At 41.8% G+C, this 21,592-nt stretch overlaps 1 protein-coding gene across 1 annotated transcript; it reads left to right on the forward strand.

Moving 5' to 3' along the window:
* Positions 1 to 1,053: 1,053 nt before the first annotated feature.
* On the forward strand, positions 1,054 to 15,485 carry meis3 (myeloid ecotropic viral integration site 3; the record flags this gene model as incomplete). Its single annotated transcript, XM_083694609.1, has 16 exons — positions 1,054 to 1,124; positions 3,171 to 3,290; positions 3,513 to 3,614; positions 5,875 to 5,993; positions 6,414 to 6,517; positions 9,646 to 9,785; positions 10,096 to 10,270; positions 10,443 to 10,493; positions 10,721 to 10,771; positions 11,504 to 11,653; positions 11,820 to 11,928; positions 12,077 to 12,222; positions 14,297 to 14,373; positions 14,723 to 14,781; positions 14,984 to 15,070; positions 15,295 to 15,485. 16 exons carry the CDS (start codon positions 1,054 to 1,056, stop codon positions 15,483 to 15,485), a joined length of 1,752 nt encoding a protein of 583 aa, XP_083550735.1.
* Between the last annotated feature and the right edge of the window lie 6,107 nt (positions 15,486 to 21,592).

A 21,592-nucleotide genomic window follows, 5' to 3' on the forward strand; every position in this document is an offset into this window, starting at 1 on the left:
TCCTGCATCCATACGCGCAACTGTTCACTTTTCTGGTGTAGCAGGTTACATTACTGTGCTGACGGGTACTTAACGGTTTTCTCATACTGCATCCCGGTGTAGCAGCTATGTAACCCTAACAGCCCTGCTACGGTACACCACGGGTTTGAAGTCCACGTCCGTGGTACGACCGTGAGACAGAGTTGATAGACTCCTATTGTAGTCAACGTTTCCTGCTACATCAGCGCGTGCGTAAAGGGTAGACGTTGAGCGTAGTATTGGAGTCTATTTTTCTCTGATGCACGTTTGTAAACCCCATACAAAGTGCCTGAAGTTATTTACACTTATTTAAACATTCACTCAGCTTTATAGTATGGCAATGTAATAGAAACATTGATAATAGTAGTATCCCACATGCATACAATAGTGGGAGAACTACATGTTTGAAAAACCAGCTGATAAATCAAAATACAGTCCTTGTTTACAGTGCCCAACATAAGTAATGGAACAGTGAAGCATTTTTTCTTCTTTTGGCTCTACACTCCAAAAGTTCAGATTTGAAATCAAACAATTACTGTGAGTAAAAAAAAGTAGTTAAAGTAGACATTCTCAGCTTTTATTTGATGGTATTTGTGTACATGTTAGTTTAATCAATCAGAAATTACAGACATTTTTATTTCAGGGTACCCAAAAGTGATGGGACATTAGGCTTGACAGGTGTTTCTGGTTTGTCAGGTGTGTTCCGTCACATAATTTGTGCAGTCATAAGAGAGCTAGTCTAGTGTTGATTCAATGTCTAGTATTGATCAATATAATATTGATTGCATTTGCCTTTGGAGTCTGCTATTGGTGTCTGTTAACATAAGGACCAAAGAGATGTCAAAGAAAGTCAGGGAAGCCAATATGAGGTTGAAATATCAGAAAACAAAACGAAAAGAAAAACCTGTAAACCAAAAAAAAACAACAGTTTGGAACTTCATTAAAAGGAAAGAAAGCACTGGTGAGCACAGAAATGTCAAATGGCTTGGTAGGCCAAGGAAGACTTCTACAGTCAATGACCAAAGAATGCTCAACATGATTAAGAACATCCCCAAAACAACTGTCCCACAGATCAGGAACACTCTGCAGGAGGTAAGCGTGACTGTGTCAGAGACTACCATTCACAGAAGACTTCACCAGCTACAGAGGCTACACTGCAAGGTGCAAACCACAAGTTAGCCACAAAAACAGGATGACCAGGTTACGGTTTGCTAAAAAGTACCTAAAAGAGCCTGCAGAGTTCTGGAAAAAGGTCACCAGAACACCAGAGTGATGGCAAGAGTAAATTGTGGAGAAAAAAAAGGAACTAACCAATATCCACAGCATACCACCTCGTCTATGAAATATGGTGGAGGGGGTGTTATGGCTTGGGCATGCATGGCTTCAACTGGAACTGGCTCACTTGTCTTCATTGATGATGGCAGCATCATGATGAATTCTGAAGTGTACAGAAACATCTTGTCAGACCAAGTATAAGCAAATGCCTCCAAAATCATTGGAAGGTGCTTCATCATACAGAAGGATAATGACCCAAAACACACTGCCATAGCAACTAGGGATGTTTTTACTTTACAAGTGGAAAGTTGTTGACAGGCCAAGTTAACCTCCGGATTTAAATCCTATTGAATATGCATTTCATTTGCTGAAGAGGAGACTTAAGGCAAAACTTATTCAAAACAAACAACAACTGAAGATGGCTTCAGTACAGGCCTGGTAGAGCATCATCAGAGAAGATACCCAGCGTCTGGTGAGGTCAATAGGAAAATGTCATGCAAAGGACTGTCTAAATATGATTGCTTAATTTGGATATTTGATAAATCTGTTGTGAATCTTGTTTGATTTAAAATCCAAACTATTGAAGTGTAGAGCCAAAAGAACAAAAAATGCTTCACTGTCCCATTCTTCCGCAGGGCACTGTATTTCTTAAGGTAAAGGACAAATTCCAACTTGAAGATATACAGATTTGACAGGACTCAACATAGTACAACAAGGTCAAGGTTAAGAATTTATACATTTTACGTTCCTTGCAGAAACAGACTGGGAGAGCTATTTATTCTGCAGCCACTGTTCACATTTCTGATGTAGTAGGTTAAAATACTGCACTGATGGGTATTTCACGGATTTCGCTGGCTGTATCCCGGTGTAGCACTGCCGTAACCCTAACCACTCAAAGTGGATGCCTAACCCTAAACCTTACTGTAACCACTCAAAGTGGATGCTTACTCCTGACTTACCGCCACATAATGCTAAGTACTACGTAGTTGCAGTGCTCATGTAGTGCATTTTAAATATATGTTGTAACCCTTTAATAGTGCTTTGTGGACAGATGCAGATTTCACAGTACAGTAACATGCAGATGAGCACATTATGGTGGCCTTGTACTATCATTTCTGCTTAGACTTTTGCTAGTGCTGGCCTAGGGGTGAGTGGACAGAGATTGTCAAAAGATGTGGAGAGAGTGGATAGGAGGATGGAGGAGGCAGCATCAGTAGACAGAAGGGAGAAGGATACAGTAGAGGGCAGGGACAGAGGAAGAGAGAGAACAGAGGAGGAGAGATAGGTTGGAGAGAGGGTTCGCAAGTTGTGGCAGGTAGTAACAGTATGGGTAGAGTTTGAGTGTGAGGGGATGGATTTGAGGGGAAGAGAGGATACAAAGTGATGGTCAGAACCCAAAAGAGGGGTAATAGTAAGGTTGGAGGTGAAGCAGGATCTGGTGAAGACAAGATCAAGGTGCAGATGAGAGTGAGAAAGAGTAAGATCAAAAGAGGAGAGAAGGTTAACAAAGCCAGAAGAGTGACATTTCTCTGACTTGATGTTGAAGTTACCCAGGAGGGCGGTGTGCTGTCCTCAGTGTAGAAGCTGAGATGGAAATCCATCTAATCTATCCATCTAATCTATGTTAGCAAGTTGACCTTTGGGGCGATAGATAACAACAATGTAAAGTTTGGCAGGGAAAGTAACAGAAACAACATGGAATTCAAATGAGGATATGGACAGATGTGGTAGAGAAAGACCATTAGATGTCCAATTAGGTGAGATGAGGAGACCTATGCCACCCCCTCGACCAGAGGGTCTAGGGGTGTGAGAAAAGGAGTAGGCAGCAGAGAGTGCTGCTGGATTAGCCATGTTCTCTGATGTGATCCATGTCTAAGTGAGAGCCAGGAAGTGGCAAAGGAGGCAAAGGCTGCAATAGCCTCTGCTTTCCAGACTGCTGACTGGCAGTTCCAGAGTCCTCCTGCAACAACAAGGTCGAGACAGCTTGAGGGTGTAGGGTACATCAGATTGGATTGGTGTAGAAAGTTGCTGTGGAAAGATGGGGTCCCATGTCTATGTGCCCTACAGAAAGATGAAATAGCAGGGATGGGTAGAAGACACATAGCAGCAGAAATTAGATTGAATGATTATAAGGCAAACCAAAATATAGCTAGCACTGATGACAACAATACCAAAAGCAAATACTCAGCTGTGTGGCCCTTCTCTCTGTCCTTCCTCAGTGGACTTCCACAGATAGACTCCCTTGTCTTTGTGTGCCCTGAGTCTTCGTGTGCAGAGGCTGAGAAGATGAGGCTGACCTTACAGCTGGCACTGACAGATCAGTGAGACTTACAAGTGCAATTCACAAATTGCTGATTGGCTAGCAGAGGTGCAAGCCCCTCCCACCTGCCACCAGTCCTACAGACAGTAACTAGCCCACAAGCTACCAATCAAGACCTTCAAACACAGCCAGATGGCAAATCAAAGCTATTCAACAGAAACTATCCAGATACTAGCCAGAAACTGACAGACTAAAACCAATCCCCCTAATTCAACCAGAAACTGACAAAGAAACTAACCACTTACATTTAACTAAAATACAAAATAATTCTACTCAACCAGTCCTGAAGACACAGGTGATTATAAAGCTACCAACAAATGTCCAGGATCAGGGTGTAAGTTTGTTGGAAATGGACTTGACACGAAATGGACTTGCAGTGTTAGACATTAGCGGTTGTGTTTCTGCATGCACACGATTCGAAGAGGCAGCCAACAGAGACAGAAAGGCAAAAGTTGGTAAGCAACCCGAGAACACCCCTGGCTGTAACAACATGTTTGTATGCAAACCCTTTTTCTGGATCAAAACAGCATTTGTAAATTAAATATTTCTTTCAAGGAATCTCATTCCCTGATCACTACTGATTAAACATAGACATTACAACCATTAGGAAGCTTTTAGAAAGCTTGAAAGTTACACACTGGACCCTTAACACACACACACACACACACACACACACACACACACACACACACACACACACACACACACACATACACATCCACTGTTGTTTTTTCCTGCTTAGCCTCTCTGTTCTCTGGGCAGAGCCTGTAATAAGGACTGACTTTGAATCACGAACACCTTGACATTGACCCTCACACATATGCAAACATACACTTTGTGACAAATGCACAGGAACAAGCACTCCAACGCTGACATGGGTTGACAAAGCAGCAGCAGCCTTGTCACTAGACAAAACTACTCTGACCACACTCTCCATACACTAGATTGTAGTAGATTGTAGTGCAGCATCCATAGATGAACAACAGCAACCTCGTCAAGAGGCATTTTCATTAATGCCATTAGGTTCCATGCCATTTAAGAGAGAGATAAAGGCTATATGATCATTGCTATTGGGAATTACCCACCCGCCGTGTTGAAAGTCGCAGGTTGGTTGATTTACGGCGCACCACAATCCTGCCCCACGACGCCCGCGGTGACGCCTTGCACCGGCCCAGTGTGCCCTCCAACGCGCTACCGATTGAAGTTCGGCCGCCTGTTGGTAGGCCCTATACCTCGCAGCGGGAGAGGGGAAAGAAAAACGTTTAGAATCATTATTATGTCACTTACGAGTAATTTACAACACAAGACAAAGTTTGGTATTACAATTAGGCTTGAAAGTGTGTTTCCCCAAGTTAGAATGAAAAAACAACAACTCCTGAGAAAGGTTTTCCTTTTTACACCTCTGGACAATCAACATGTCCTATGCAGCCCCAAGCAAAGAGACATTTGTCATTTGGGCTGTATAGTGGGGATGACATGTACAATAGCTGTCAACAAAAAACAATGAAACACTAAGTCTTAGGTCATTCAGCCAATTAATGTAGCCTAGTGCCACACGCTCCTGAAACTTATTTAGAACCTGATTTATAATTAAGTGTTTGAATAGCCCAGGCTTATATAGACCTACTAACTCATTCAACTTGCAAAAATGTTTTGCCTGACAAGGCAAAAATGCAGCCTATTGGGTGGGTTAGGGATACTGATGCTAGAGAAAGAGCAATTAACTCTTTAAAGAACACAGATAACGGATCACACATTTGAAATGCTGCCTATGCTGCAACAATAAAGCACCAAGTAACTGAGAGTTGGGAACGAGACTGCCTGTGGCAATTGCTGGAAACAATGTTGTGTTCATTTCCAATAACGGTGGCGCGATAACCATTCATAAATTGATAACAGCCGATAATGAATACGAGATAGGATACCTCACAGCTAAGAAAACGCGATGTTCGACCGTCTTCGAGCTTCGATGCAACATTGTATCTTCGAATGGCTCAGCAACGGTGAAAGGGAGCGAATAGCCTTATCGGTCGGTGGTGCCTGTTTGTAAGCTATGTGAGAGCCAGAGCGTGCCATTGAGATAAAGCAAGGGGGTCTTGCGTTTGTAATGCGCGAGCGTGTGTGATAAGAAGGTGGGGGGCGAGAGACCCCGTCGTGTTTTGACCCCCCAAACAACTCCCAGCCACCATCGCTCCCCACATCGGCTCTGCCTCTCTCAAGGTTTAAAGCTCCATTGCTCATTTCATTGTGACATTTCCTAGCCTGTCGCCACTGTCCATGGCCAGCGAGAACGACCAAACAGGACGCTATTTCTCTACACCAAACAGCTCGGCTGCCAGCCGGATCCACATAGCCTACACAACGTGCGGACCACAGTACTGTCGGAACCTCAGCTGATGCACGACAAGACTACTCGTGGCACGGCCTGAGAAAGACTACGTCAAACCTGGGGTTCGGTGGGATATTTTATAGAATCATATTTTTATGAAATTATTTTATTGTATATCGCTGAACGCATATTCTGTAGCTATAGCCTAATAATGATAGTGATTTCAAAGCGGTTTAAATCTGGCCCTGCATCTCATATGTTTGCATCATAAAGCATCTTATTGTAATACATGTGAAAATGCAATTACTTCGGAGAACAGCATGTATTGCTGTATTTACACTACTGTGAGCCTTTGCTATGTACTCTTTCTCTTTCTAAACAACTTCTGAATGATGGAGCCAAATGTTGCTTAATTGCCTCTCTTATGATTTTACATTGTATTGTTATTAAATATGTTGTTTTTTTTATCAGCAGAGAATCTGGAGACAGGAGGCAGAACACCCGTGCTGGACTACCGGTCTGGTGTCTCATCCTCCCAAGAGCAGGATTGGCTTCCGTGTCGTATGGATAAGAGGGTAGGGTGGCTGTTTATTCTATTCTATTGAACAATTTAGCAAAGGCACTAATATAGCCTATACAACAAGAAGTATATAGACACTCTCCTTATAATGATTGCACCACTTAGGTTTTTATGTGGCATTGTGTGCGGTCCGTTTCCGCATATCCCCGCTCGCTGTCTCCCTCCCCTCTCACCAACCTCCCAGCCCGCCTCCGTCGCCTCGTTCTCCCCAGGCTAAAGGGCCATTGAAAGCAATATGGCAAGTTTACATCCAGAGAATAACAGAGAATAATAATATAATAATAATAAAATGGACATACATATTTTAATACTAATGTTTTTCTAAATATTCTAAGCTGGCCTCATCTATGTAATTACATTTCATCATGTTTCTCTTGCGCCTAATATAGAGCATCAGCAGTAGACTACTTGTTAACAGAGGAAATAGTAAACATATCACATAATGATAAATTGGCAGTCAGGTTTTCTTCAAGTTGACCGTATCGCCTCCAAAATAATGATAGATCGAATTATATTGATTTTCCATTGTTGTATACACATTGGTTTACCCTTATAGGTCTAAGAGATTTAGCAACATTGGCTATAGCCTGCTATTTTCTGTAAGAACACTTAGCTATTTGTTATTAGGCCCATGTGTGTTTCATAGGCAGACAGTGATTTATATCAAAAAGTAATACTGAAATATATCACATCATATGTGTCAGTGAGTAGGTCGAGGAAAATGAGAGAAGAGAGAGGCAGTCGAATTCGGTAAGTAGGTCAACTTTTTTGCTACAGTGAATCTGCGGCTGGCGGAGCCCCTTGCTAGATGTGCATTTTATGCAGAGGGCCACTATTTTCCTTTCAAAAATGAGACAATTGCCATAGCGTTCATTTCTTTGTATGACTGTCCACACGTTTGAAGAGGCAGTTATTGCTAACCTCTCTCTCTCTCTCTCTCTCTCTCTCTCTCTCTCTCTCTCTCTCTCTCTCTCTCTCTCTCTCTCTCTCTCTCTCTCTCTCTCTCACACACACACACACACACGCACACAAACTTGATGATCAGACATAGCTTACCACCATATTTTATGATTCCCCAAAACATCTTGATATATTAAATATTTAGAATCCTCTGTTATTTTGGCAAAATGGGTAAAACCTAAATACATACTTCACCCAATCGCCTACACAATTATCTGTGTTATTATAGGCTTTGATCGCCTCAATGTGTAACCTTTACATTCAATCTAAATGTCTAAACACCTACGCTTTACAATTTCTTTTAGTTTGAATAACGTTGTATATAATTTCAAGCTTGATAGACCTACAAGTTAACAAAATATACTATGTTGCCTTTTTTAAGAGTGTATGGCCTGTATTTTCGTTCATCACATGACATACTTTATTTACTTTCTTATTTAACTCGATCACGAAAACATGTTCAACAAAGTTTATCAGTAAATTGCCACTATCAATTAATATAAAATGTAGGCTTCCAAGTAGTTGCATGCAGTAGCCAAATGCAATAAATAACATAGAGGTAGGCTAGCTATAAAACAAGAAGTATAGACTAGCTATAAAACGTAAAGTAAAAGAAAAGAAAAGTAATGGATAAGTTTGTTTTAATCAAGCTAAAATGCTCTGAAACGTTTGCCTTCAGTTCAACCACATTTTATTATAAAGATGTTGGATAAGAAATCATGTTTTTTGTATTTAGGCTATACCTTTCCAGTCTTATATGTGACTTGTATTTAAACTGTATTTTTTTAAGTTTAGCTGCAACATATTATATTTCTAACTTCATGTAAACACTCATAATTACCCTACCTATTTTCGTCTTTGCATTTTCCTGACAGCATCCACACTTCCATTGCCGCGTACGAGACTATAAACTTTATTTGGAAAAAAAAGTCACACGACTTTCAAAATTGACATTCAAGTGATAGGCATATCTTTTTACGTTATGGTGGAAGCCTTTATTGAATGCTTTCATTTAGCCAATTACAGATCAATCTTGTTTTCTACCTGCTAGATTGTAAAACGTCTCCCACCAATGTCATTGTAATCACATAACATAGGCTACAGGTTCTATAAAACTGAATATGAGAGGTAGGCGCAAATAGATTTTTCGATTGAATTCCGATTGAATATATTACTCTCTCACCCAGAGACCTTTGCGATTTATTCAAAGTCTTCACAAGTTTCTAACCTGTTGCCAAATATGGAAATAGTGAATCTGTTTTAAAATGTGTTTGCGCGTAAAGGCATTGAATTGGCTATCTTTGAATTATCTCAATAATGATACTCAATAGGGCCTATTGTACAGGCCTATGATAAATTGTATAATTTATTATACTTGTAAAAGTATTTAAAGTGTTTCTCACGTCTGTGGCCCTTCTCTCTCCTCATGCCTTATAGTAACATTTTAAGAATTCGTCATCTTGACTTCAGCGCTTTGATCCGTTGACTCACAGCCGGTAATTCGCGCTGAAACCTGATAGCCCGTGCGAAAAGAAAGGCGAGGAATCTGATAGTGGTAATTGTGTTAATAGCTAGCATCCATAAAACAAAAGGTGGCCCGACCAAACCGCAGAGCAGGTGCATGCTGTGATCCTGCAGCCATATGGGACTATGATTGGCCATACTTTAATCCAGAGGAAAACGACTGGGATTTTGCTGACAGTAGAAATGCCATGGACTAGGAAAACAGCTCTGTAATGAGAGAGAGAGAGAGAGAGAGAGAGAGAGAGAGAGAGAGAGAGAGAGAGAGAGAGAGAGAGAGAGAAAGAGAGAGAGAGAACAGAATCTTCTGTGTTGGTTTGTTTGGTGTGAATAGTCCCAGTGTGGATGTCACTTTCATTCTGAAAAATTACTCAGCACAGAGCCTTTCTAGTCTGTATTTATTAAGGAGGAGAGAAAATTAGCTGCAGCTCCAAAATTATCTCCACTTTCGCTCACAGGGGACCTCATCTCTCTCTCTCTCTCTGTTGCTTCTGACTCTCTTTCTCTCTCTATCCTTTCTCTTTACGAACCCATGCACACACACGTACACACATACAAACACACACATGCAGACACACAAACACATTGAATACATATATACATGTAGCCTATGTTCAACATCTCTCTCTCTCTCTTCTCCAGTATGAAGACCTGGTGCACTACTCAGGGTCAGAGGGCATGTCTCTGGGGGGGTACGGAGACGCCATGAGGTCACTGCCCCCCCCTCACTATGGCCACACCGTCCCAGATTCCCTGAAACACCACCGGGATCAGATCTATGGGTAAGTACAAATGCCATTGTGTGTATGTGAGTGTGTTTATATGTTTTTTCACAAACCAATGCCTGGTACCAGAATGCTCATGGGATCTATATGTTTTACATGTTTATTATAGTCCCTAACTGCATGCATTATCAACTTTAGTTCCATACATTATTATGCTCTGTGGCTGTGCATTTATTGTGTCTATGTATAGGTACAAGAATGTGTGTGTATGTGTGTGCGAGCGTGTGTACAGTATGTGTGTGTCAATGCTTAGGGAAGGATGTCTGCTAAAATGAATGAACTCTGTGTGTGTTCTGTGTGTGTCCAGTCACCCTCTGTTTCCGCTGTTGGCTCTGGTGTTTGAGAAGTGCGAGCTGGCCACCTGCTCCCCACGTGACACTACCGCCCTCTTAGTCCCACCCCACTTCCAAGGCTTGACCAATCACAGTGATGTATGCTCCTCAGACTCCTTCAACGATGACATCGCAGCCTTTGCCAAACAGGTGAGTCACAACCTAAGAGTCACTCACAGAGCATTGTTTACATTATACAACCTACAGCACATATTGTTAGTGGTAATCAAATGATCATATACATGTTCAGATTATGATTTAGATAATCAAATACATTAAGATGGTTCAAATTATTACAGACACCATTTTTCTTCTGTTTCAGATTCGCTCAGAGAAACCAATTTTTTCTTCAAACCCTGAACTGGACAACCTAGTATGATATACAGTACCCATTTTAGAAACAGTCCAAACTCACACACACATATTGTACACAAAGATGCATGCACATTCTCACACACACACACACACACACACATACACACACACACACACACACACACACACACACACACACACACACACACACACACACACACACACACACACACACACACACTTTTCAGTCAGGATAATAGCTACTCCTCTGTGTCCCTCTCTCAGATGATTCAAGCCATCCAAGTACTACGCTTTCACCTGCTGGAGCTTGAAAAGGTACAGTATGACCCTTCTCTCGCTTAATCTCTCCTTTCCTTAAAATCCAGTTCCCCACCTCCCCTCTCTCTTTCTTCTTTCATTTGAATCTCTCTTCCCATCTACTCTCTCCTTTTCATCTCTCTTTCCAACTCACTTCTCCTTTAAAGGAGCTACACATGACATTTTCAGCATGTAATGGCCTTGAAAAAATCTGCAGGGATTGTGAAGCGATAGATTTTAAAAGTAATAGCTCCCCACTAATGTTTCGTTTGGCTATGGTATTACCATATTAATTTCTCTTGGCCACTCTGTTGTCAAATCATAGCTTGTTAAGAAAAGTTGGCAAATCAAAACTATCCGTAGCAAAAACATTTATAACCTGTTCACTTGAAATGTCGGAATATTATCTCAATGGTCTGGATAGCCAATTGTGTGATGGAAGGCTATTGTAAACAGCTCATTGTAATTACAATTTCGACTGGTGGCCACAGGGAAGACAGATTTCCTGTGTAGCTCCTTTACAGTAAATCTGTTTCCATATCACCTCTCCTCTTTCTCTATCCATCCCTCCTGTCCTCCACTCATCATGATGACTGGTAATCGTTGAATGCAGCCAATGTTTATGTAAGTTTTACCCTTACCCAGACATTCTACTATTAATCTATTTAGACATACAACACTATTTCCTGACCATGTCTTTTCCATTGATATCCCTCTCACCCTCCTCTTCTCCACTCCACCTCTCTCCAGGTGCATGACCTATGTGATAACTTCTGCCATCGCTACATAACTTGCCTGAAGGGCAAGATGCCCACAGACCTGGTAATGGACGACAAGGAGGCCGCGTCCAAGTCTGACATGGAAGATTTCACTGGCTCCTGCACCAGTTTATCCGAGCAGGTAGGTAGGATCGTTGAGCGGAACCTGTGAGCATGGTTTCAGATTTGACAATATCTCTCTCTGTATCTCTTTAATTCTCTCTCTCTCTCTGTCTGTCTGTCTGTCTGTCTGTCTCTCTCTCTCTCGCTCTCTGTCTCTCTCTGTCTGTCTGTCTCTCTCCCTGTAGAATCAGTCGTGGTTGCGGGACCCAGATGACTGTCCCTCCACTCCTTTAGGGACCCCGGGGACATCCTGTGGTTTACCCTCACACAGCACAGACAACTGCAGCGATACGGGTACCTTTAACACACAAACCACAGACATACAATGCACACACACACACACACACACACACACACACACACACACACACACACACACACACACACACACACACACACACACACTGTGTGCTGATGTCATGTGTGTGTTGTTCTCTGGCAGGGGATGGTTTGGATGGGGGCATGGCCTCCCCCAGTACAGGGGAGGAGGACGAGACAGACAGAGACAGGAGGAACAACAAGAAGAGAGGGATCTTCCCCAAATTAGCCACCAACATCATGAGAGCATGGCTTTTCCAGCACCTATCGGTAAGAAACCTGAGGCAGAGTATTAAGTATTCCAGTACTTATAAAGCTTCCTTCCCTCATGAAGTAATCATTGATCTAATGTGATTGGATTGGTCAAAGCAAGCTTTCCACTGCATTTCTTTCATATGAAACTGTAAAGAACTCCTTGCAACACTGCTTACTTGCAAAAGTCACAGCATTTAATGATCACCGACGTTTCAGTCAAGAGACCTTCTTCAGAGAGTAAAATCAGAAGGTCTCTTGACTGAAAAATCCATTTGCACCTGTGACAATATCATGTGTGCAGACACTTTCATTATTCACTGCATCTCTTTCATCAATTAAGCCAGATCAGATCAGTGATTTCTCAGTGATGTATTAAAACATTTTACTGTAAAACATGGTCAGAGAGAATAGGAGAATGAGAGACGGTAGAGAAAGAGAGGACCATATGAAAGTCGAGGACAGGAGAGGAGGAGGTGGGAAAGATAGAGGGAGAGAAGGAAGTCGTGAAGGAGAATGTCGGACAAACATTTGATGTTGATCATTTAATTGAATGATCGAGAGAATGAGTGAGTACAATATAACAGTGAGAGTAATCGTCATGAGATGGTAAGATGGTGTTTTACGCGCCAAATGTGCGTGTGGAGCTCCATCGCATATTCTAATGTCAGCCCAGAATGCGCCATTATGCCAACTGCACTTTTGGGACGGAGAAACTCACATTTGAGGGGTGTGTCTCAATTGTGGCTCATTCTTATCTGATATTGTTAACAGGGTTTGAAATTGCATCTTTTGCTATCAGTATTTTATAGATGACGGTTTATTCTGCAGTAGGCTAATCAGGTAATGTAACATTGCTCATGTCATGGCCATTTCTTAACGTGACACTAGAAAGAATTGAAAAACATATACATGTATGTAGCAGCATTGAAATAGCAAATAGCACTGAACCCTTATCTGTGGTAGACGTTTCACTTTTTAGTGGTCTCAGTCATTTAGCCTACTTGATAGGGTTAGTTGTTATTAAATAGTCTAAATGTATGAATGAATGGCCTGGCTGATGGAGGGAATCCGGTCCAAGAATAACAGAATACATACAATTCAAAATTGAACTGTCATATTACTGTAGGTACTAGGATACAGGGGAGTGTATGACAGTAAAATTCAACTCTTACTCGCAAGCCCTCCTTTTTGCAATAACATACTTCTCGGAGGGAACTGCTGTGTTGGGTCATAGAGCCATAGCTGATGGAAGTCAATTTTGAACATGTTTGATGACTTTTTTACCAAAGTTATTCAGGAATAAATGTTACAATCTTTGCAAATATTTGAGACAGTTGAAGGCTTACCATGGTAATGCATCCTATGGTTTATTGAAACAATAGAGAGGACATAAACATGTTGCACTGTTTTGAAGATCCCCCTCAAGCACAATTAATTAATCCCCACATTAGAAGTTTCATGTGACAAACTTGGTGCATTATTCTCAACAATTCATTCCACTCCAAAGCAGGTAGGCTATGGCAAAGTACAGGTTATTTAGTTGTTACGCGCACACCTTTTCAAAATGGTGATACCAAATCTTGGAAAGTCCAGAGCCAGAAAAAGGCGCAGAGTATGAAAAAATCAGAACAGACCACATGATGAGCAGCTATATGAAGCAGCTCCAATGGCGAGAGAGAGAGACAGAGATAGAGACAGAGAGAGACAGAGAGACAGAGACAGAGAGACAGAGACAGAGAGAGAGACAGAGAGAGACAGAGAGACAGAGACAGAGAGACAGAGACAGAGAGACAGAGACAGAGAGAGAGACAGAGAGAGACAGAGACAGAGAGAGAGACAGAGAGAGAGAGCGAGGTGTGGGGGGGGAGAAGGAGAGAGAGAAAAGAGAGGGGACAGAGAAAAGAAAGTGGCACATTTACAAAACATTATGAAACAGTATGAATGTTGTCTCGAGAAATGCATTTGAAAACTGGGAACATGTAACATTATGTAAATGACACACCTATAGTAGGCATTTTATGTACGGTTTTGTCTAAAGTGTTTTGCATTTTTTCAAACCCATGACATTGTTCTGAATGTCCTGTCATAGCACCCTTACCCCTCAGAGGAACAGAAGAAACAGCTGTCGCAAGACACAGGGCTGACCATCTTACAGGTCAACAACTGGTCAGTATCCTCCATCAATAACCAATAATCAGTTAGTCTGTTAGTAACAACTCTGGGTCAAATACAATATTGTACTTTCAAATATTTGAACTGTACATCATTTCGTTTGCCTGGTACAATAGAGCCAATGAAATAGTCCTAAAAGTGCAAACTACATGCAAATTCAAGCACAACTAAAACATATTTTGACCCAGGTCTGGATTGCATCCTCTGATCAATAACCAATAATCAGCTCTTTGTTTTACCTTGACTCTCATCTACCAGCCCTTAGCATGACCTACAGAGACCCCTTCAATAATAATCAATCAGTTATCATTTCTGATTTCTCTCTCTTTTGTTTCTGCTGTAGGTTTATAAATGCAAGACGAAGAATAGTGCAGCCCATGATTGACCAGTCAAATCGCTCAGGTAAGACTGGTTCTCTTTACACTGTCTATGATGGTGTGTGTGTGTGTGTGTGTGTGTGTGTGTGTGTGTGTGTGTGTGTGTGTGTGTGTGTGTGTGTGTGTGTGTGTGTGTGTGTGTGTGTGTGTGTGTGTGTGTGTGTGTGTGTGTGTGTGTGTGTGTGTGTGTTCATTCATTACTAAACAATTCATCTCTGGATACCCAGGTCAATGTGGTCCATACAGCCCAGAGGGGGCCTCACTGGGGGGCTACGGACTGGAGGGACAGCCTCATCTAGGTCTCAGGGCAGCAGGTAAGAAATACAAACGAGATCTGCTGTGGGCATAAGTCATGTGGTGCACACATTATATGATATGTTAATGTGGTATAGCTCCTCCTAATTTGAGTTCCTTTCTTTCTTTCTCCCTATCCCTCTTTCACTCACTCTTCCTCTCTCTCATTCTCTCATTCCATCCCTCCATCTCTCTCCCTCTCTCTCCCCCCTCGCTCTCCCTCCACCCCCCTCTCTCTCCCCAGGTCTCCAGGGGATGCCCTCTCTCCCAGCAGAATACCCTGGGGCCCTCCTGTCCCAGTCCGGCTATCCCCACCCTGGTCCCTCTCTGCACCCATACCCCGGCCCCCACCCAGCCATGCTCCTGCACCCACCACCCCACCCCCACCCCACAGAGCCCCTCATAGGCCAGGGTCTAGACATACACGCACACTAACTGGGAGGGGTAGGGGAGAGGGGCGAGGGGGCTCACATACCCTAACCACAACATGCTATCTAGAATGGCACAGTCCTAACGTTTACATTCCCTTTTAAGACACTGACCTCAATACATAGCCATTATATACAAAATTCACTAATACCACACACACACACACACACACACACACACACACACACACACACACACACACACACACACACACACACACACACACACACACACACACACACACTGAGGCCTTGAGGTTGAGCCGAACCTGCTTTATCATGGAGGTATTTCCTTGCAGCCTTCCACTCTCTACATGCTATGGGGTCTATTCTGATTTCCTTGCGCTCTGCGCCTTTTACACACTTCTGGCTACACACTTTCCAAGATTTTGTATTCCCATTTTGAAAAAGTGTGTGCATATCTCGCCAAATAGGCGTTACAGACTTTATGCACTTGAAAAATTCCACCCTCTGCCTCAACATCCCACCCCTCTGGTGGCCAAGATAAATCATCTATGAGTCCAATTCAAGATATATTGGTCTGACAAATGTCTATGTCCTATGGCTATACAATCTTTATTTTTAAGACGTTCTGGATAGTAAAGTATAAAAACTGGAACCTCATCATTATCATAGGCTTTGCCATAGCCCACCTGCTTTGGAGTAAAATGTAATTGTGAAGAATAATGCCTCAAGTTTGCCACGTTAAAGTTCTGTGGGGATTAATTGTGCTTGAGAGGCATCTTCAAAGCAGTGCGACATATTTGTGTCCTCTTTATCGTTTCAATAAACAATAGGATCGCATCGATGTGAATGAAATGATCTAAACCACAGGCACAAAAATATGTATACGCTTGCAAAATAATGTTTCGTCCATAGTGCTATCAATCAACCGCTATCCTTTGTGCTTCTTGCGTTGCGAAATCAGTGGTGGAAACATTGCCTTCAACTGTCTGTCAGAACTGTCATGGAGCACTCAAGTGTTTGCAAATATTGTAAGTGGAGGACTTGCAAGTAAGAATTTAATTATACTGTCATACACTCCTGTATCCCAGTACATAGGCTACAGTATTATGACAATAGCTGTAGGCTATGTATTCTGTTATTCTTGGACCAGATTCCCTCCATCAGCGCGGCCATTATTTCTAATTTTTAAGCAATAATGACAATACATTTGAAATTATATACGTGTGTACATAACTGACTCTATCGAAGTAGGTTAACTGACTGAGACCACTAACAAGTGAAAACACAGATAAAGGTTGCAGTGCTATTTGCTATGTCAATGCTGCTACATATGTATATGTTTTTCAATTATTTTCAGTGTCACTTCATCAAATGGCCATGACATGAGCAATGTTGCCTGATTAGCCTACTGTTGAATCAACCGTCATCCATAAAATACTGATAGCAAAAGATGCAATTTCAAACCCTGCAAATAGTGTTGCTGGACCTCTCCAGCGCGCAGGGAACATGGAGTTTTTGCGTGTAAAATATCAGATGGAAATGCGCGTATCTATGATATTCATGAGACCCACCGCTCAAATGTGAGTTTCTCCGCCCCAAACACGCAGTTGGCACAATGGCGCGTACTGGGCTGGCGTTAGAATACGCGCTGGAGCTCCGCACGCACATTTGGCGCGTAAAGCACAGTTTCGCAGGCGTAAGGTGCACCACAAGGAAATTAGAATAGACCCCTAAGTGATGACAGTGAGGTATTTGAGCTACTGTACAGCAATCCCACAGGACCACACATGGACACACTGGCTACTGACCACCATGCCTCCCTAACCAGGGCTACTCACCAACCAAACGGAACGACAGATGGATGGACACAGCTCTAGCTAGATGCACCTTCAACCAATACAAGTCCACCAACCTTATGACCTCACAAGTTGTAAATGGACAGGAGGGCAGTGACGCTCTCTGAGTACTATCCACCACACCATGGCTCATTACCTGTGTTCTCACGCTGATGGTTGTCTCACAACACACACACAGACACACACACACAGACATGCACACACACGCGCACACACACACACACACACACACACACACACACACACACACAAACAGTTATTTAATTTAGAGTTTGTTTAATCTATTTTTGTATTTATGTGTGCCAGAGAGATGCGGCCTCACAAAAACTTGCAAATATTAGCGATCTTCCAAGGCATCACTCTGCATGAAGCTAGTAGACTATGATTGAGTTCACGTTGTCAATCACTTTTTCTTTAGACTTTTAAATCACTTACCTCCTTAAGATCATGCCAGATATGTTTATGTGGGATCACACACACACACACACACACACACACACACACTAATGCTTCATGCACACACAAGCATGCACGCACATGCATAAACACACATACACACACATGCTAAGGTTACGCATACAGAGGCACGCGTGCACATGCATAAACACACACACACACACACACACACACACACACACACACAGAAAGTCCACTGGGATCCATGTTGTCTGCCATTGGATTTGAGGAGGACAGCCAAAGGACTATGCACATGCTGCATCTCCTCGTGCCCTATGGGTCTCTACGATAACAGACTTTATTTCTGAATGATAGTGATAATGATGATGATGATGATGTTATGAGAATTATTATTAGTATAGTATTAAAACTTTTCTTTTGTAAACTGTGTCCATGATTATGTTTAAGGAAATCTCAGGCATCTAAAATCAAACATTGTGCTTTTGTCCTCTACTTAATATACTAAGGCATTAAGGTTTGCATCACTTTTGTTAAACCTTTTCTCATTCCTCTCATATTAGCAAAGTGTCCACCCTCAATCCTTTAGTTTAGGTCTTTGTTTCTACTCTCCTTGTTTCCTCTCTTCGTTTTCTACATTCCTTCTTCATTCACTTCATACCTCCCTCCCATCTGCATGGCCCTGTGCAAGGTTCAAATCAAAGCCAAAGTCATCAGTCATTGTCAAACACAACCCCAACTCATTTTGGCCAAGGCTTAAACCCTCTTTCTCCTTCCAGACCATACACACACATACACACACACACACACACACACACACACACACACACACACACACACACACACACACACTGCAGGGGTCAGAGTTCACACAGGGGTCAACAGGAAATGGCTCTTTGACCCTTAGTCCATCCACTTTTAATTTATTTTCCACACTCGGTTGCCTTGTCTATCCGTTCGTGCCTATTCTCTTGCTCTCTCTTTTTTGTGTGTGCAACCGTTGCAATGCTCATATTGCTCAGCTTGCTATTGCTCAGGTGTAAATTCAGTCAGGGTCATGAGTGGACTTTCCAATATTTTTCAAGCTGATTAAGCTTGAAGTTTGCACTTTAGGGACCATTGGTCCCATTGTATGAGGCCAACTAAATCAAGTACAGCTCAAGTATTTAAAAGCACCACAGCCTATATACCTCTTTGACCACATCTACTGTATGTGTTCTTTTAAACATTATCGTTAGAAAGAAAGAAGCACAGTAATACTTGACAAATAGAGTCTGAATGAGATCTCAACAAGAGTCAGGCAGTGGAGATGCTATTCATACTGTTTTCACTTTGTTATTGCTTCTGTAGCCTTACACAAAATCCATTAGCTGGTGGAAATTGCATTGCATAAATGTAGCAATCCCCTGAAAGAGAGAGAAAAAAAATCTATTTGCCAACATTCATAGTGCAGGAGATGGACTGTATAGTATGATGTAGTTATAACAACAAGCCCATTCTCAACGCAAAAGCAAAAATGGTTGAAAAGGGAGAAAATATGATCATACATTTTTGGGGTATACTGAAAACACAACCACAAGTCTGTCTTACCAAGATATAAACTGGAATTCCTACTATTCGTAATATAACATTTGAGGTCAGAATGTGTGTGTGTGTGTGTGTGTGTGTGTGTGTGTGCGTGTGTGCGTGTGTGCGTGTGTGCGTGTGTGCGTGAGCAGGGAGTAGAAGGAGGAGGGCCTCTGGTGATCATTAATCATTCAATTACACACCTGTCAGAGTTCAGACAAGGGGGAAAGAGGGCTACATACAGGGAGGGGGAGGAGAGGAAGCATAAGGGATAATGAGAGAAAGCTTATAACTACCTAACTATAATACCTCAACGGGGGAAATGAGTGAAAGGGATAAGAAACAAAGGGACAAACAAATAGGAGAGGGGATCAGTGACATACAGACAGACAGACAGACAGACAGACAGACAGACAGACAGACAGACAGACAGACAGACAAGAGCTGGGATGAGGTGTAATCCTATATGGACTGGCCATGGAACAGACAGGCAGGTCAGCTTGCTCTGATGAGCATTCATAAAAATTATTATGGGACAATAATAACTCTGAATAATGTAGCATCACCTAACATGAGGTAAACCAGTGTTATGAAATCCATTGAGTTCAAATGCTGCTCTAACAGGATAGGGGAAAAGATAGGATGTGTAAAGGGCAGATGATGCCTGATTTGGAGTATTGCATTTTAAAAAAAGTATCTGTTAGCATAAGAAAAAAAAAACAGTATTACATTGAACTGAAAATCTACCATAGAGTTTAAATGCTGCTCCTAGAGCCTGCAGAAAAACCTGGAAGTGTGGCAGGCTGATGATGATGCGTAAATGGAAGTAATGTGGTGAATAATCGATTCCAAAGTGTTTGGGCCTGATTCACAAAATGGCTCTTGTGTATTTGTCAGTATTAGGAGAGGCTGGCATTTAGAACAGCTGCTTGTTAGAGAGCTGTCAATCAGGTGGATAAGAGGGGAGGGGAGTGAACAAACACACACACAAACAGACACGCATGCACGCACACACACACACACGCACGCATGCACGCACACTGATACTGAGAGAGACTTAAGCGAGTTTTTCTTATACAGTGAATGTGAATATTCATCTGTTGCTGTTTTTTCCCCCAGTATGTGTGTGACTGTGTATGTTTGGGTGGCAGTGTGTGTGTGTATGTGTGTGTGTTTAATGTGTATGCATGTAGGCATGATATGCATTTCTGTTTCAAGGGCAACTTTGTGTGATAGTTTGAGCTTATGATCGTGTTGTATGTCTACTTCTTTACTGTGTTTGTCTATTCTACAGTAAACCTCTCCATATATGAGGACAGCGTCTATGTTTAGCTGCAGCTAGCGACTGGCTTCAAAGCCTCGGGTCTGCCATCTGTGTGCAGAGTGCCTCACACGCCAGCACAGCCATATATCTAATTTATGGCTCGACTGAATGTGTAATATAGTTGCCATGTATGCATAATATATAACATGTGTAAAATATGTGTGATCACATATATATATATATACATATATATATACATATATATATATATATATATATATATATATATATATATATATATATATATATATATATATATATATATATATATATATATGTATGTATGTGTGTGTATGTGTATATATATATATAGTGCCAGGACACAACACTGACTCCACTATATATATATATATATAAGGTATGTGGAGTCAGTGTTGTGTCCTGGCACTGTTCCCTCATCTATCTGTTCCTCGATGTGACTGTGCTCATATAAAGGGCCAGATGTTTCTTGGTCTTCATTAAGATCGAAATGCAGGCAGAATGCCAGATGTCCCATTAGGCAAATTTGATTGGGGTTGGTCATTTTGAATTCTGAATGAGGCGGTTCCATATGTTTGGATGTATGTGAATGGATGCACATGTGAGTGTGTATGTGTGTATGCAGACATTTGCATATGACTGAGGCACCTCATATAAGCATTTGCATGTGTATGTATATGCATATATTACAATGTGACCATGTGTGTGTGTGCACTTGGTTGTGTATTGCTTTCTATGTGAAAGCATGTGCGTGTGTATGATAATCATGGTGCCTGCATTGGGATCTGATTTACTGTTCAATCTCTCTCATCAACATAAGCTCACGTGCATATGCCTTTAATAACAAAAATACATGTTTGTATGCCAGCATGCAATGTAGTAGAACACATTACTTAATCCTAAAAGGATCGCAAAGTTGTATAAATAAAACAATAAAGAATATAATGAAAGAAGATTGAAATTGTAGGCCCACACGCAAGGTGATGTTGTGTATAATAATAATAATAA

The sequence above is a fragment of the Argentina silus genome (assembly GCF_951799395.1).
Source record: "Argentina silus genome assembly, chromosome: X".
NCBI classification, from domain to species: Eukaryota; Metazoa; Chordata; class Actinopteri; order Argentiniformes; family Argentinidae; genus Argentina; species Argentina silus.